General features: G+C 38.1%; 1 protein-coding gene across 1 annotated transcript in view; it reads left to right on the top strand.

Moving 5' to 3' along the window:
- The first annotated feature begins 856 nt into the window (after positions 1–856).
- Positions 857–18,336, top strand: part of RAD51C (RAD51 paralog C) — a 34,641-nt gene continuing 17,161 nt past the window's right edge. Inside the window, exons 1-5 of the mRNA XM_082603407.1 lie at positions 857–1,025; positions 2,894–3,152; positions 3,729–3,895; positions 5,375–5,508; positions 17,285–17,416. Of these exons, the coding sequence (XP_082459533.1) occupies positions 908–1,025; positions 2,894–3,152; positions 3,729–3,895; positions 5,375–5,508; positions 17,285–17,416 (810 nt within the window). The 5' untranslated portion in view covers positions 857–907. The remainder of the gene's footprint in view (positions 1,026–2,893; positions 3,153–3,728; positions 3,896–5,374; positions 5,509–17,284; positions 17,417–18,336) is intronic.

The following is an 18,336-nucleotide window of genomic DNA, read 5'->3' as shown; positions in this document are numbered from 1 at the left end:
TTATACTCTCCTGGGCAAGGAAAGACTTCGCAAGCCACCTTCCAAACCGCCTCTCAATTCCCCCCCAAATTCTCTATTTTAGAAGTGGTCCCTTACCAACTCAGAACCAGAAATAGGAGCTCTTGCGTAGCCCACCTCCTCCCTCTCAAGGGCCGGAGGAGCCCATGCCCAGCCCACTATGGGGACTATACTTGCTTACTTATCCAGCTACTTCTAGGCAGGCCGTTAAGAACCAACGGTCTCAAACCATCACGCTCCAGACTCGACTCGCGCGCGGCAAGACGTGGGTGGCTGCGGGGATTTGGCGCCGACCGCGCCCCGCGGCTCTGAGGGGCTGGCCCACAATCCCTCGCGAGAGCGAGGGCGGGAAAGGTGAGGGGGCCTAGCAAGGGGGACATCCGGCAAGAAGACCCGTAGACCCTGGAACCCTATTACGGGGATGGAGAGTATTCTTTATACGACTCTTCCGCACCCCAAACCGGTAACATGCCAGTGTCTGTGCGTATCTTAGCTCCCATTCAGGGAGATCATTCCTACTAACAACCCTGAGGCCTCCATCCAACAGGTCAGGGTGGAGGTGAGGAAATGTGGTAAGACCCACTGGGCCTGGCTTTGCATCCTGCGGTCTCCATCCATCTTTTTATTGTCAGGATGTACGTTTGATGTGCAAACTTTAAATGGGATTTGGAAGAATCACGATGGAAACGGGGAAACATATGTAAGAATGACCAGACTTCCGCACAGCCACAGAACCGCAGCGCCCCAAAGCCCAAGGCCGCGTGCAGCCACGCCGCGGACCCCACCCTTCCGCCTTACGTCTGACGTCACGTGGCGCGGCGGGTGCGCGTGCGCGGGCTTGGCCGCTTCTGCGTCTGTGCAACTGCGAGCGTAGGTGTTCGGCTTTGAAATGCAGCGGGATTTAGTGAGTTTGCCCCTATCCCCAGCGGTGCGGGTGAAGCTGGTGTCTGCAGGTTTCCAGACTGCTGAGGAACTCCTAGAGGTGAAACCCTCCGAGCTCAGCAAAGGTAACGGACTCCCATTACAAGCTGAGGCACTCTGGCCGCTATCGGGGCCGCCTCCATCCCCGTTCTCGGCCAGATACTGCCGCGTTTACACCGTGAAACAGCTCATTGACTCCACTTAAGTGTGGTTTGAATGGTTAGAACTGTGGTCTTGGAAACATTCACCAGTTGCTTTCTCTGCCAGTGGCTGCTGAAGCCTCTGAGGATTATCTCATTTATACTCAAAAGAACCCTTTTAACGTGGACTGTTATGTTCAGTATATAGATGAAGGAACTGATGCTTGGGAGGCTAAGTAACTTTTCATTATGAGTGGGCTAGGAAGTTGTGGAGGCAGGATTGAAATCCAGACAGGCGGTCTAATTTTCGCTGTTACAAAATCCAAGGGGCAGGGATTAAATTTAAGAAATGCACTGTTCGCGATAGGATGAGATAAATTACGAGTGACAAAGGGAGTAGAATCCCCCGAACCTGGAGAAAGCAGTAGAAAGAAGACATCGCTTCTCTTAATGTAATTCACCGAAAAAACCCAAAAACTCACATTCCAGAACACTAGATTATATGTTGGTGGGAACCACTTCCTTCTGAGGTACACAAAGATGAAGCTGTCTGCAGTCACCCTCACTGTGCACATAACACTACAGTATGCCCGGAACTGTGTTATTAAGATAGAACAGAATTTTAAGTCATTGCCCTTAACGATGGAAAATAAGGTTTCAACTCTCCACTCAAGAACAAATGTTGTAGACCCAATGTTAACTATTTGTCTTAAGTCTTATGCCAAAGACTGTATCCCCCGAAGTTTGATGGGCTCATTTTCTTTCAACAGGTTGGTTTTACAAAAAAGAAATGAGAGAATCTGAATGATAATAGTAGCTAACAATTATTAAGCATTTTGGATGGGCTTAGTGTTCTACCAAGGTTTTTATGTGTGTTGTTTCATTCCCATTTTGTAGAAGAAAAGTCTGAGGCATAAAGAAGTAACTTGCCCATGCATAGTAACTACATAGTAAGTGGTGCAGTCAGGAATGACAAACCTAAGTAATCAGACGAGTTAAGGCTCTTAAATTGGATGGAATTTTCATTTCCTTAGCACCATTAATGTCTTTTGTTAGCACCAAATTTATAGTTCATATCCTTACCCGATCAAGCACTGATATATCAAACTCATAAGTGATATCCTCTCCATTATTTCTTCCATAAGCAGCTTGTTTTGTAATTTCCATTTTACTTCTTATGCCATGTTGTCAGGAATGAAATTGTATAGTTGAGGAAGCATAAGTGTATTGTTTAAGCTATTGGTGCATCAAATAATTTTTCTTATTAACTAGTTTGCAGTGATCCATGAATTTTTCATTCCAATGTTTTCATGACTAATACATGCACATGCACTTCTTAAATCTGCGTCTTGTTTTAGGCAGTTAAAGAGGCCATTTTCATTCTTTTCTAAAAAATAATTTGTATACCTTATGAGAGCAAGTTTACTATGGCTTCATAAGACCAAAAGAGATAGTAAAAGACCAAAGAGGTAGTAAAAGGGCCAAAAGGGGGAAAAAAAGGACATTTTCATTTCTACCTTCTGAGATAGATACTCTTGTAGGTACTCAAAAATGCTTTAGAGGTTTAAGTTTCTGAATTCTGTTTCTGAGGTAATAGATAAATCTTTTAAGTATGTGAAGACTAAGAAAACATAGATAAATGCCTTTGTTAACTTGAAAAATTAAATAGTTAATCGAATGTTACATTTTTATGTTTCTCTACTCTTGGCATCATTCTTGTTATTTAAAAATTAAAATTAATGAAGACAACTCAATAACATATGACTTTTAAATTTCTAACATCAGATGTTTTTGTTTCTGTTTCTTACTTTCAGAAGTTGGGATATCTAAAGAGGAAGCCTTAGAAACTCTGCAAATTATAAGAAGAGAATGTCTCACAAATAAAACAAGTTATTCTGGTACAGCTGAGTCAGGCAAGAAGTGCACAGCACTGGAACTTCTTGAGCAGGAGCATACCCAGAGTTCCATAATTACCTTCTGTTCCGCACTAGATAATATTCTTGGGGGTGGCATACCCTTAACCAAAACAACAGAAATTTGTGGTGCACCAGGTGTTGGAAAAACACAATTATGGTAAAATAAAATGTTCCCCTCTTACATTTATGTAACTAACAGAGTATTGCGTTGTGGGTATACAGTTAGGAGACCAAAAAAGGCACGTATGTGCTCTTAATTTTGTGTGCATCAAACAAATCAACATTTGCCTTACTTCAGCACCCCATCTTGATAAACTGATACAATTATTTTGATATTAAAAAGTGTTTCTTTTGCAACAGTATAGTGTGGTCAGTGGGGTCAACAAGCAGTCTTCTACTTTATTATAGAATTAATTCCTGAGAATATATTTGAAAGCCAAATGTTTGAAAGTAGATTTTTGTATAATAAAGGGTTCCATTCCCAGAAGCCTAAAAACCACTAAAGAGTCCTTAATTGTGGTTTTATAGGCACACCCTCCCCCTAATCCATTCATCAGTTGATTCACATATGTTTGGAGCTGTGGAGAGTCAACCATCTCTCTTACTTTGCAGAGTATATTTATACCTATAAAATATTTAGTGGTATCTAATGGGTTGTGATCTGGAGTTTGAAAAACACTGCCTTAGATCATCATGATAATGACTTGGTCATTTCAGTTCTTTCTCTTGACAGTATGCAGTTGGCAGTAGATGTGCAGATACCAGAATGTTTTGGAGGAGTGGAAGGTGAAGCAGTTTTTATTGATACAGAGGGGAGTTTTATGGTTGATAGAGTGGTAGACCTTGCTAATGCCTGCATTCAACACCTGCAGCTTATAGCAGGAACACATATGGGAGAAGGTAAGTTAGCAAGTGCTCTTTTTTCTGTATAATAAAAGTAATTTTCATTTGTATCCATCTCAAGCAAGAGACCATTTGGAACGTGAAGCTTAATGACTTGACCGTGTACTAGTATTAAACTCTCATACTTCTCTTACAAATTGAGAAATGCCACACCTGGGCTGGCCTTTTCTTCCCCTTTTATGGCCCTCACTTTTTACTGCAGGAGCTCTGGGACAAAACCTGTATTTCAATGTATGACTTCAAATCATCATGCTCTGGCCTGCCAGGTGTTAGCTAATGTTACTGGACACCTTACTGTAAGTATTAAATGTTGTGTCAATGCGTTCAGTGTATATTGACTTTGATACTGGTTTTGCCAAAAACCAAGGGTGGCCTTGAAAAATCATGTCTGGAAATGTTTGGAAAATTAGGCTGATTGACCTTATGTGGCTCTGAGTAGTACGTCGTAATTGACTTCACGACTATGTTAATTGTATTGTTAAAAGTGTTGGGAAGTTTTTCTGCACTTATTATGTGGAAATAAAGTGTTAGATTAAAAAAGTTTTTTTTAAGGTAATTTGTTTTCAAGTTCATGTCCTTCAATTACTCATAAAATTAAATGGTTTCTGGTTTGACTGTTTTCTTTTGCTTTATTGTATTTTATTTTTGGATGTGCAGTCCTTATTCTTTTCTCTAGAAATGTTAAAAAATATAATGCTTTTCCTAAGATGTTTGTATTCCCTTTAAATGAATATAATCAGCTGAATATTTTTATTTTCATTGTAGTAATAGGTGTCCTTTTTAACCAATGACCAGTATATCTATTGAAAGTCCTGTAAGCTATCCATGTCACAGGTGTAATTTGTAATAGTGTCTTAAGATCTTGTAAATATTGTGGATGTAGCCCTGGAATATAGTTTTTAATGAGTGGTGTGTGATTAAGCTGTTGTTTTTTGGTTAAAAATGAACTGGTTAAATGTATATTTGTAATAGGCAATATTTTCTGAAATTTAATTTCTTGGTTTTTCTTTCAGCGTTAAAACTTAAGTACGTTTTTAAATGCAATGATTTTTAACTTGTTTCTCTCTGAAATATGTCAAGAACCAATCTGGTTATTTAAAAAAAAAACAAATCTAAGGAGAGAATTATATTTTATATCATTGTTTCTACTTAAATATCAAATTATACTATGGCATTTAAGGGAAAAATATGCTTCGTTTCAACATTTTTCCTTTTAACTTTTAATTTGGAGTCTTATGAAAAAAAACAAGAAAGAAATTCCATTGTGTTACTTCTATTCAATGGAAGCCAATAACTAGAAATATGAAAAGATGGACGTTAAAACTCTAGTTGTGTATGTGTCTAAACAATTTCTAGATAGTCTGGTATGTAAGGAAACAGTGGAAAAGGTGAAAATAAGAGGTCAGGAATTATGAAATGATAGTTTGTGAAATGACAGGTAAAACTATTTTAAAATTGTTTTGTTGTTTATTTCAGAGCACCCAAAAGCTTTGCAGGATTTCACTCTTGAAAATATTCTTTCCCATATTTATTATTTTCGTTGTCGTGACTACACAGAACTACTGGCACAAGTTTATCTGCTTCCAGACTTCCTTTCAGAACACTCAAAGGTATGGCTCCATCTTTACCAGGTTGAGGAGGCTCTCTTTTATTCCTAATTAGTTGATGGTTTTTATCATGAAAGGTGTTGGGTTTTGTCAGATGCTTTTTCTGAATCAATTGAGACGATTATGTGGCCTTTTTCACCCATCATTCTATTAATCTGGTATGTTTCATTGATCGATTTTCATATTAAACCACCTTTGCACTCCTAGGATAAATCCCGCTTGGTCATGATAAAAAATCCTTTTAATATACTACAAGATTCAGTTTCCTAGCATTTTGTTGAGGATTTTTGCATCTGGCATTGGTCTGTGGTTTTCTTTGCTGGTGATGTCTTTGTCTGGCTTTGGTATCAGTGTAATATTGGCTTCATAAAATGAGTTAGGAAGTTCCCTTCTCTACTTTTCAGAACACTTTGAGAAGAATTGGTGTAAATTCTTTAAACATTTTATAGAATTCACTGGTGAAGCCGTCTGGCCCTGATTTTTTCTTTGTTGAAAGGCTTTTGATTACTGATCCAATCTCTTGTTATAAATCTATTCAGATTTTCGGTGTCTTCAGTCAGTTTTGGTAGTTTGTGTCTTTCAGTGAGTTTGTCCGTTTCATCTAGGTTATCTAATTTTTTGGCATACGAATGTTCATTATGTTCTCTTTGCTTTTTATTTCTATAAGATTGGTAGTAATGTCCCTACTTTCATTCCTGACGGGAGTGATTTGCACCTTCTCTCTTTTTCTTAGTCACTTTAGTTAAAGGCTTGTCAATTTTGTTGATCTTTTCAAAGAATCAACATTTTTCTTTTTTTTTTTAAAAATCTCTCTTTTTAAAAAAACTAATTAATTAATTTTATTTTTGGCTGCGTTGGGTCCTTCGTAGCCATGCGCAGGCTTTCTCTAGTTGTGGCGAGCAGGGACTACTCTTCGTTGCGGTGCGTGGGCTTCTCATCGCGCTGGCTCCTCTTGCTGCGGAGCACAGGCTCTAGGCGCGTGGGCTTCAGTAGTTGTGGCATGCAGGCTCAGTAGTTGTGGCACACGGGCTTAGTTGCTCCACGGCATATGGGATCTTCCCAGACTAGGGCTTGAACCTGTGTCCCCTGAACTGGCAGTCAGATTCTTAACCACTGCACCACCAGGGAAGTCCCTCAAAGAATCAACTTTTGATTTCAGTGATTTTTCCAATCGTTTGTCTCTTGTCTATTTTGATTATTTTCACTTTAATTTTCATTACTTTCTTCTACTTTATTTGGGATTAGTTTGCTCTACTTTTTCTTTAAAGTAGAATTTTAGGATATTGGTTTGAGATCTTTATTTCCTTTTTTAAAAACATTTATTTATTTATTTGCTGCACCATGTGGCTTGTGGAATCTTAGTTCCCCAACCAGGGATTGAATCCAGGCCCTTGGCAATGATGCAGTCCTAACTGCTGGACTGCCAGGAAATTCCCTCTTTTTTTTTTAATATAGTTGTTTAGAGCTATACATTTTCCTCTGAGCACTGCTTTTACTGTATCCCATAAATTTTGGTATATTATTTTTTAATATTCATTTATCTTTAAGTACGTTCCAATTTCCATTTTGAGTTCTTTGACTCTTTGTTTATTTAAGAGTATGTTGGGCTTCCCTGGTGGCGCAGTGGTTGAGAGTCCGCCTGCCGATGCAGGGGACACAGGTTTGTGCCCTGGTCCGGGAAGATCCCGCATGCCGCAGAGCGGCTGGGCCCATGAGCCATGGCTGCTGAGCCTGCACGTCTGGAGCCTGTGCTCCTCAACGGGAGAGGCCACAACAGTGAGAGGCCTGCGTACCGCAAAAAAAAAAAAAAAAAAAAAAAAAAAGTGTGTTGTTTGATTTCCATATATTTGTGAATTTTTCAAATGTCCTTTTGTTGGTTTCTAATTTTATTCCATTCTGGTCAGAGAAGATAACTTTATATGATTCCATCTTTATAAATTTGAGACTTATTTTGTGACCTAACATCTGGTCTATGCAGGGGGACGTTCCACGTGCACTTGAGAAGAATGTGTAGGCTGCTGTTGAGTGGAGTGTTGTATGTATATATCTGCTAATTCTAGTTGATTTATAGTGTTGTTAAGTCTTTTCTTTCCTTGTTTATCTTTTGTCCAGTTATATCCATCATTGAATATGGGCTGTTTGAAATTGCCAGTTATTATTGTAGAACTGTTTTGTTTCTTTCTTTGATCTTTTAAAAAATTTTATTTTAAAAAATTATTAATTAATTAATTTTTGGCTGCGTTAGGTCTCCTTTGCTGCACGCAGGCCTTCTCTAGTTGCAGCAAGCGGGGGCTACTCTTCATTGAGGTGCGTGGGCTTCTCATTGCGGTGGCTTCTGTTGTTGAGGAGCACAGGCTCTAGGCACGCGGGCTTCAGTAGTTTTGGCTCGCGGGCTCTAGAGCGCAGGCTCAGTAGATGTGGCGCACAAGCTTAGTTGCTCCAAGGCATGTGGGATCTTCCCCAACCAGAGCTCGAACCCATGTCCCCTGCATTGGCAGGTGAATTCTTAACCACTATGCCACCAGGGAAGTCCTCTTTCTTTAATTTTATCAGTTTTTGCTTTATATATTTTAGGGCTTTGTTGTTAGGTCTCTTTATATTTATAATTGTTATATCTTCTTTTTGTATTTTTTTTGGCTTTCGGGATCTTAGTTCCCTGACCAGGAATTGAACCCAGGCCACGGCAGTGAAAACACTGAGTCCTAACCACTGCACCGCCAGGGAATTCCCTATAATTGTTATATCTTCTTAATGGACTGACCCTTTTATTATTATAGTGTCCTTCTTTGTCTCTTGTAACAGTATTTGTCTTAAAGTCTCTTTTGTCTGGCCACTCCAGCTCTCTTTGGTTACTGTTTGCAGGGAATATCTTTTTCCATTCTTTCACACCTAACTTATATGTATCTTTGGACTTAAAGTGAGTTTCTTGTAGAAAGCCTACAGTTGGGTCATTTTTTAAATCCATTCTGCCAATCTCTGCCTTTTAATTGTAGAGTTTAATTCATTTACGTTTAACATGCTTGCTCGTAGGGAGGTACTTATGCCATTTTGCTATTTTTTTTCTATATGTCTTATACCTTACTTCTCAGTTTCTCCATTACTGCTTTCTTTTTTTTATTAGATTGTTATTTTCTAGTATACCATTTTGATTCCCTTGTTTCTTTTACTATATATTTTTTAGTTATTAGTTGCCCTGGGGATTACAATTAACATCTTAATTCATAGCAGTATAGTTTGAACTAGTACCTATTTAGTTTCAACAATATACAAAAACCTTGCTGCTATATGGCTGCTTTTAACACTCTTTATGTTGTTATTGTCACACATTATGTCTTTATACATTGTGTGCCGATTACCATAGATTTTTCGTTAGTGTTTTATACAGTTATCTTTTAAAGCATATCAGAAAATAAGGTGTTACAAACTAAAGATACATTAATGCTGACTTTTTAGGTTTATTTATATAGTTACATTTACAGCTGTTTATTTCTGTGTGTGGATTTGAGTTACTGTACTGTCCACTGTCTTTTCATTTCAGCCTGAAGGGCTCTTCTTAGCATTTCTTGTACAATAGGTCTACTAGTGATGAACTTTGTTTTTATTTATCTGTGAGTCTCTTAATTGCTGCTTCATTTTTGAGGAATACTTTTGCTAGATATACAATTCTTTGTTGTCAGTTTTTTCCTTTCAGCAATTTGAATATGTCATCCCACTGCCTTCTGGCCTTTGAGAACCACTAAATAAATATATTTATGATCTGAGTCTTCCTATCTCTCCATTGGTATGCTGGTAAATGTTTAATGACTGACTTTCCAGGAAAAGAATATATGCACATATATACATACATAAGTTTATTATAAAGTTGCTTATATAAAGAACGTATAACACACAATTTGTAAGTAATAAAATGTACAGTATTCATTATTGTAAATTCTGTATAACCAGTTGAGTCTTACAAAAAGCTTTTGTTGATTTGATTTTTTATTGAGGTCAAATTCACGTAATAAAATTCAGCATTTTAAAGTGAGCAATTCAGTGCAGTTCGTACATTCACAGTGTTGTACAACCACTACCTGTATCTAGTTCCAAAATGTTTTTGTCACCTTAAGAGGAAACTTGTCCCCATTAAGGAGTTGCTCCCTATTCCTCCCTCCCTACAAAGCCCCTGGCAACCACCAATCTGTTTTTGTCTCTATGGATTTACCTACTCTGGATATTGCATATGAATGGAATCATGTGATATGTGACTTTTTTTGTCTGTTTTTTTCCACTTAGCGTAACATGTTCAGTGTTCATACACTTTGTAGCATGTGTCAGAACTTCGTCCCTTTCTATGGCTGAATAATATTCTGTTGATGGGCATTCAGACTGATTCCATCTCTTGATTTTTATGAATTGTGCTGCTATGAAATGTGTATACACATATTTGTTTTTGTACCAATTTTTAATGCTTTTGGGTATATACCTAGGAGCAAAATTGCTGGATCATATGGTAATTCTATGTTTAACTTTTTGAGGCCTTGCAAAACTGTTTTTCACAGTTGCTGAACCATTTTACATTCCCACCACCAATGTATGAGGTTTTCATCGATTTGAATTTTGCTAAACTTATTTATCCATATCTGACCTATGCCATTATTTGGCAAAATTAAGCTACCAATAAGCACTTGATGGCTGTCCAATTCAGCAAAGAAGTTGCTCCCATCACTGAGGAACAGGTACTGTTTTAACATAAACGCTGCTTGATATTTTTGCTTACATTAACACGCATGATGAAAGTGAGACAACAGAGGGGTATTTTTTTGCTGAATTGATTAGCTTCCTGTGTTTTTGTTGTTGTTGAGGAGTTTGATGAATTTTTACCATTTCTGTTTTTCCTTTTTTTCTTCCCAACCACCTAATTTATCCCTCTCCTCCCACCTTTCCCCTTTGGTAACCATAAGTTTGTTTTCTAAGTCTGTGAGTCTGTTTCTGTTTTGTAAATAAGTTTGTATCATTTTTTAGATTTCACATATAAGTGATACCATATGATATTTGTCTGGCTTACTTAGTATGGTAATCCTTAGGTCTATTCATGTTGCTGCAAATGGCATTATTTGATTCTTTTTTATGGCTGAGTAATATTCCATTGTATATATAATACCACATCTTCTTTATCCATTCATCTGTTGATGGATATTTAGGTCGCTTCCATGTCCTGGTTATTGTAAATACTGCTCCAGTGAACATTTGGTGCATGTAAATATCTTTTTGAATTTTGGTTTTCTCCAGATTTATGCTCAGGAGTGCAATTGCTGGATCATATGGTAGCTCTATTTTTACTTTTTTGAGGAACGTCCATATTGTTCTCCATAGTGCCTGTAACAATTTACATTCCCACCAACAGTGCAGGAGCGTTCCCTTTTCTCCACACCCTCTCCAGCATTTATTGTTTGTAGATTTTTTTTTTTTTTTTTTTTTTTTTTTTTTTGCAGTACGCGGGCCTCTCACTGTTGTGGCCTCTCCCATTGTGGAGCACAGGCTCCAGACGTGCAGGCTCAGCGGCCATGGCTCATGGGCCCAGCCACTCCGCGGCATGTGGGATCTTCCCGGACCGGGGCACAAACCCCTGTCCCCTGCATCAGCAGGCAGACTCTCAACCACTGTGCCACCAGGAAAGCCCTGTGTATAGATTTTTTGATGATGGCCATTCTGACTGGTGTGAGGTGATACCTCACTGTAGTTTTGATTTGCATTTCTCTAATAATTAGCTATGTTGAGTATCTTTTCATGTGTTTGTTGCCCATCTGTATGTCTTCTTTGGAGAAATGTCTCTTTAGGTCTTCTGCCCATTTTTTGATTGGGTTGTTTGTTTTTTTGATACTGAGCTGCATGAGCTGCTTGTAAATTGTGGAGATTAATCTCCTGTCTGTTGCTTCATTTGCAAATATTTTGTCCCATTCTGAGGGTTGTCTTTTTGTCTTGTTTATGGTTTACTTTGCTGTGCAAAAGCTTTTAAGTTTCATTAGGTCCCATTTGTTTATTTTATTTTTTTTGTTACTCTAGGAAGTGGGTCAAAAAAGATCTTGCTGTGATTTATGTCAAAGAGTGTTCTGCCTATATTTTCCTCTAAGAATTTGATAGTGTCTGGCCCTACATTTAGGTCTTTAATCCATTTTGAGTTTATTTTTGTGTACGGTGTTCATTCTTTTTCATGTAGCTGTCCAGTTTTCCCAGCACCACTTACTGAAGAGACTGTCTTTTCTCCATTGTACATTCTTGCCTCCTTTGTCATAGGTTAGGTGACCATATGTGTGTGGATTTATCTCTGGGCTTTCTATCCTGTTTCATATTGATCTGTTTCTGTTTTTGTGCCAGTACCATACTGTTTTGATTACTGTAGCTTTATAGTAGAGCCTGAAGTTAGGGACCCTGATTCCTCCAGCTCCGTTTTTCTTTCTCAAGATTGCTTTGGGTATTTGGGGTCTTTTGTGTTTCCATATAAATTAAAAATTTTTTTGTTCTAGATCTGTGAAAAATGCCATTAGTAATTTGATAGGGATTGCATTGAACCTGTAGATTACCTTAGGTAGTGTAGTCATTTTGACAATATTGATTCTTGCAATTTAAGCACATGGTATATCTTTCCATCTGTTTGTGTCATCTTTGATTTCTTTCATTAGTGTCTTACAGTTTTTAGAGTACAGGTTTTTTGTCTCCTTAGGTAGGTTTATTCTTAGGTATTTTATTCTTTTTGATGCAGTGGTAAATGGGATTGTTTCCTTAATTTCTCTTTCTGATCTTTTGTTGTTAGTGTATAGAAATGCAACAGATTTCTGTTTATTAATTTTGTATCCTGCAACTTTACCAAATTCATTGATGAGCTCTAGTTACCATTTATTTCTGGTTATAAATTATTTTCTGGGGAATTCGCTGGTGGTCCAGTAGTTAGGCCTCTGTGCTCTCACTGCCAAGGGCCTGAGTTCGATCCCTGGTCAGGGAACTAAAACCCCACAAGCCATGCGGTGTGGCCATAAATAAATAAATAAATTTCTGTATTTTCCACAAAATATGGATCATAAGGTTGACTATTATAGAATATTCTTGCATTTTGTGTACATTTTCCCCTAAGAGGTAAAAGAGACCAGATACCTAGATGACTGGTTGTGACAGGAAGTACGTTCTTAAGTGCTTCTCACAATTTTTATGTTCTTATATTCTTTCTTTATGGGGTCTTTATTGAGCCTTATTTTGTGAAAATGGAAAATATGGTTATTTTGCTGACATTACAGTATTTTGATACATCCTCAGTTTTTTCATTTTTCTACACTGAACAACTTATCTGTGATATGGGAAAGACCTCATATCTCTAATAAACCACTCTTAGTGTCAGTGAATAGTAAGAAAACAAGGAATATCAAATGGAGTCATCCCAAGGTCCATTTACCCAAAATTTCTTCTTTGTTAGTTGCACAAAGGAAAGAACTGCTGGCAGAAGGGAATTACACTACACAAAATGTTTCTGAAACATAAAGAGTTTAAAACTCTCTTGGATTCCTAATTCTTATTTTAAAAAATTCACGTTGGAGGGAATTCCCTTCCAGTGGTTAGGACTCTGCACTTCCACTGCAGTGGGCATGAGTTTGATCCCTGGTCGAGGGGAGCTAAGTTTCCTACAAGCCACAGGGCACGACCAAAATAAAAATTCAAGCTGGTAACTATTTTTTTTAAAGATTTTTGTTCTTGATGTCGACCATTTTTATTTTATTTTATTTTATTTATTTAAATGGTTCTTTTCTCATTTTTAAAAAGATTTTTATAATTTATGGCTGCGTTGAGTCTTCATTGCTACATGAGGGCTTTCTCTAGTTGCAGCGAGCGGGGTCTACTCTTCGTTGCGGTGTATGGGCTTCTTGTTGTGGTGGCTTCTCTTGTTGTGGAGCACAGGCTGTAGATGTGCAGGCTTCAGTAGTTGTGGCAGGTGGGCTCAGTAGTTGTGGCTCTGGGTATCTAGAGCACAGGCTCAGTAGTTGTGGCACACGGGCTTAGTTCCTCCGTGGCATGTGGGATCTTCCCAGACCAGGGCTCGAACCCATGTCCCCTGCATTGGCAGGCGGATTTTTAAGCACTGCACCACCAGGGAAGTCCCTGATATGTACCACTTTTAAAGTCTTTATTGAATTTGTTTCAACATTGCTTCTGTTTTATATTTTGGTTTTTTGGCCGCGAGGCATGTGGGATCTTAGCTTCCCGACCAAGGATCGAACCTGCACCCCCTGCATTGGAAGATGAAGTCTTAACTACTGGACTGCAAGAGAAGTCCCATGTTGGTGACTTTTTAATTTCAGCTTTTATGAGTTGAATGACAGTGCTTGTTTTTTGGTTTTTGGTTGTTTGTTTGACAATGCTTGTTTTATTCTACCCACTCAAACTCTGTACTTCATCGACTTTCTATCATTCGGTATAATCTGCCTTTTGAGAGACCAAGGAAACTTACCAGAGCATATTCAGGAGCTTGCTCCCTAAACTTGGAGAAAAGCCATCAGTGTGACAGTTACCACTTAACAGAACGTCCAGACCTTTGTAATTCAGCCACTTTCAATAAAATCTGTACTGTAGAGAGGAAAACAGCCTCTTTCTATTCTTCCATTATAGGTTAGGCTGTATAGCTCCTCTGGTTTGAGCAGAGAGGTCCTTGGATGCCCTAGGTATTTGGGACTCCTTGCAAATACCCTAGGACCAACACTTGCAATTATATAGTGTTTTCCTGTGGAGTATTTTTCTTCTTTTGATTTGACTTAATGATCATTCCTAGTTATTGGATTCATTTTCCAAAAGTAGAAGCATATTTCCTCAATTTTTTGTGTAGTTCATAATGCAATGGATACAGATAGAACACTTAAAAAAATTTTATTGAAGTATTGGTGATGTATAATGTCTTGTTAATTTCTGCAGTACAGCAAAGTGATGCTTCCCTCCTTCACCCCCTCCCCCTTGGCAACCACAAGTCTGTTCTCTACAGACACAACACATTTTTAAGGTCAATCTGATTATGACATTTTTTTCCCATCGCTTTATTAAAAGTGTAGACAACCAGCAAAACAAATCAAGTCCTGATCTGTAGCTGATTTGCTTGCTGATTTCCATGTAGAAGATACTCCTATCGGGCTTCCCTGGTGGCGCAGTGGTTGAGAGTCCGCCTGCCGATGCAGGGGACACGGGTTCGTGCCCCGGTCCGGGAAGATCCCACATGCCACGGAGCAGCTGGCCCGTGAGCCATGGCCTCTGGGCCCACACGTCTGGAGCCTGTGCTCCGTAACGGGAGAGGCCACAACAGTGAGAGGCCCGCGTACCACAAAAAAAAAAAAAAAAAAAAAAAAACAACGAAAATACTCCTATCATGGCTGATTTCATGTATGATGTCATTGGACATGGAGTAGAGAAGAAACAATGCACATCGTTATGTAATGTTTCCACCTTAAAGGTAAAATAGATGTAAATAACCTTAAAAGCACAGATAATAGTAAAATATACTAGGAATGAGTTTTCAGTATTTATTTTCCATATTTTAATATATATAGTTTAATTTTACTAATGACTATTTAATGATGGATTTGTAAAATTTCTAAAACTTTAGCACTTGGCTCAGGAGCTTGTAGGATTTGGCCTCAGCACACCACTGATTCTTTCTGATGTAATTTCCTACCGTTCCCCCTCACTACTTTTTTTCTGACCCTTTAAACATGCCAAACTTGTTTGTGTCTTAGGGCTTTTTTGCCCTTCCTCATCCTGGTACGTGGGTTGTCTTTCCCTCCTAGAGGTTCTTATCCAGGGCTCAGTTCTGTTGAGTCCTCACGGATGCCTGCCTTACATCTAGTCTAAGTTAGCTTCCCTCTACCCCGTCACCTACTTATTCTTTGTCACTTCACCCAGTTGTAGTTTCCTTTCTGCTCCTATCATCATCAGAAATTATCTTATTCAGAGCTTCTGAGTTGGTGCACCCGTTGCGGTGCTAGGAGAATGGCTCTCGGAGAGAACATGGGAGCTCCGTGTCCCTTCCCCATACCTTCTCTATGCACCTCTTCCATCTGGCTGTTCCTGAGTTATATCCTTCTTCTTTTTTTTTTTTTTTTGAAGTGTAGTTGATTTACAATGTTGTGTTAGTTTCTGGTATACAGCAAAGTGATTTGGTTATACATATATACACGTATTCTTTTTCATATTTTTTTTCCATTGTACTAATTTATCACAGGCTATTGAATATAGTTCCCTGTTCTATACAATAGGACCTTGTTGTTTATCTATTTTATATATAGTAGTTTGTACCTGCTAATCCCAAACTCCTAATTTATCCCTCTCCCATCCCCTTTCCTCTTTAGTAACCATAAGTTTGTTTTCTATGTCTGTGAGTCTGTTTCTGTTTTGTAAATAAGTTCACTTGTGTCCTGTTTTAGATTCCACAGGTAAGTGATATCATATGTATTTGTGTTTCTCTTTCTGACTTACTTCACTTAGTATGATCATTTCTAAGTCCATCCATGTTGCTGCACACGGCATTCTTTCATTCATCTTTATGGCTGAGTAGTATTCCGTTGTGTATATGTACCACAGTTTCTTTAGCCCTTCATCTGTTGATGGACACTTAGGTTGCTTCCGTGTCTTGGCTACCGTGAATAGTGCTGCTATGAACGTTGGGGTGCATGTCTCTTTTGAATTACAGTTTTCTCCAGATATATGCCCAGGAGTGGGATAGCTGGATCCTATGGCACTGAGTTATATCCTTTTATAATAAACTTGTAATTCATTGAGTAAAAAAAAAAGAAATTATCTTATTCATATATTTGTTTGCACATTAATTGTCCCTTACTTCACTAGAACATAAGCTCCAAGAGAACAGGGATCTTATTTCTTGTTCCCCAATGCCTGGGACAGTGACTAACATATAGTAGGTGTCAATAAATATTTGTTGAATGAAGGAATGAATAAAAGATATAAAAATGTCTTACTAAGACAGTGCTTCACAAAAGCTTGTTCTTTAGCTTAGTCCTTATTAGGTAGAAAAAATATATATAATCTCATAGTATTTTGTTTGTTTACATTTAGATTAGTTTCCAGATTCTGTTTGTTTTTGGATCTTAGGTTATATATTACACTAACTTCACCATAGGAGCCATTATTTAGATCAGATTAGTAATGAAACTGTCATGAAAATGTTTATCATCTGTAAGTGAACTTTCTTGATTAGAATTCAAGACAAACCTGCCTCTTCCTGAACTCTATATTATGACAGATTCTGTAATGGTTAGTTGCCCTATAGTATGTTTTAAATTAAGAAGAAAAAGTATATCAAAAATTAAGCTTTTGGAAAAGGTTTTATAATTTAATATTTGAGCTTTTTTTTTTCAATATAGAAAGAACCCTGAAGGTAAAATTGACATTTAGTTGAGAAATTGGATTTGCTAAGATTTCAAAAGTGCTTTTCATCAGTACACCTTTGTAAAGACTGGGTGTAGTGGCAAATTGCAAGAAAATTGTAATTGCCCCTTTTTCTTTTGTTGAATTACTTTTTTAAGATGATAAATTATCAAACCAGAGTACATTTTAACTTTTGGTGACTAGTGCAGAAAGCATTTAACAGATTTATACCTGACCAAAATGAAGCCTTTGGAGAGTTGGAAATAGAACCCTGGATTTTAAGGTTTTTTGTTTTTTTTTTCTGTGGTGGACTCTGCTTTTTGGTTGCCATTTATTATTTTATTTTAAATACCAAACCTAATATCATTATCTCTTCTTTATTTAGGTTCGATTAGTGATAGTGGATGGTATTGCTTTTCCTTTTCGTCATGACCTAGATGACCTATCCCTTCGTACTCGATTACTAAATGGCCTAGCGCAGCAAATGATCAGCCTTGCAAATAACCACAGATTAGCTGTAAGTATTACTACTAAAGGGAGTTTTATTATAAAGTCAAGGTTATATAAAATGTTAAAGTCTAGGGAATTCCCTGGCAGTCTAGTGGTTAGGATTTCATGCTTCCACTGTCGGGGGCACAAATTTAATCCCTGGTCAGGGAACTAAGATCCCGCATGCCACACAGCACGACCAAACATAAATAAATAAATAAAAGTAAAAAAATAAAATGTTACAGTCTAGAAATAGCAAATATAGAATTTGCTTGACTAAAAGCAAATAATATAGATATACAGTTCTGAATGTAGTTTTGTTTTGGTTTGGTTTCTATAAAAAATATTAAATCCAGTCATAAGTGTTGTATATCAGTTTTCCTGGCAAATAAAAAGCATAATCAAGATGCCATATTATAAAAACGGACTTTGATAAAGAAATGCCATCTTTGATAATTGCATTGTTTTCTTTGTAACATATTTGATGTTTTTCAGGTAAGCTCTTCCAACATCCCCATTTTTCTTTTACTCTTGAGTCTTTGATTATTACATAGTGTATAATCACAGACTCAGATGGATAGAAAAATTACATAGTGTAAACAACCTAGATGTTTAGAGGTGGAGCTAACGCTTCTAGATTTGTAGTGTGAGGAGAGACGTAAAGATAAGTTCAGGGCTTCCCTGGTGGCGCAGTGGTTGAGAGTCCGCCTGCCGATGCAGGGGACGCGGGTTCGTGCCCCGGTCCGGGAGGATCCCGCGTGCCGCAGAGTGGCTGGGCCCGTGAGCCATGGCCGCTGGGCCTGCGCGTCTGGAGCCTGTGCTCCGCAACGGGAGAGGCCACGGCAGTGAGAGGCCCGCGTACCGCAAAAAAAAAAAAAAAAAAAAAGATCAGAAGTAAAGAGATAAAAGGAGTGAGGTAGGGGATTCCCTGGTGGTCCAGTGGTTAGG

The sequence above is a fragment of the Mesoplodon mirus genome (genome assembly GCF_964341445.2).
Source record: "Mesoplodon mirus genome assembly, chromosome: 18".
NCBI lineage: Eukaryota > Metazoa > Chordata > Mammalia > Artiodactyla > Ziphiidae > Mesoplodon > Mesoplodon mirus.
Note: the sequence above shows the minus strand (reverse complement) of the source record. Positions and strands in the feature narration are given on the sequence as shown.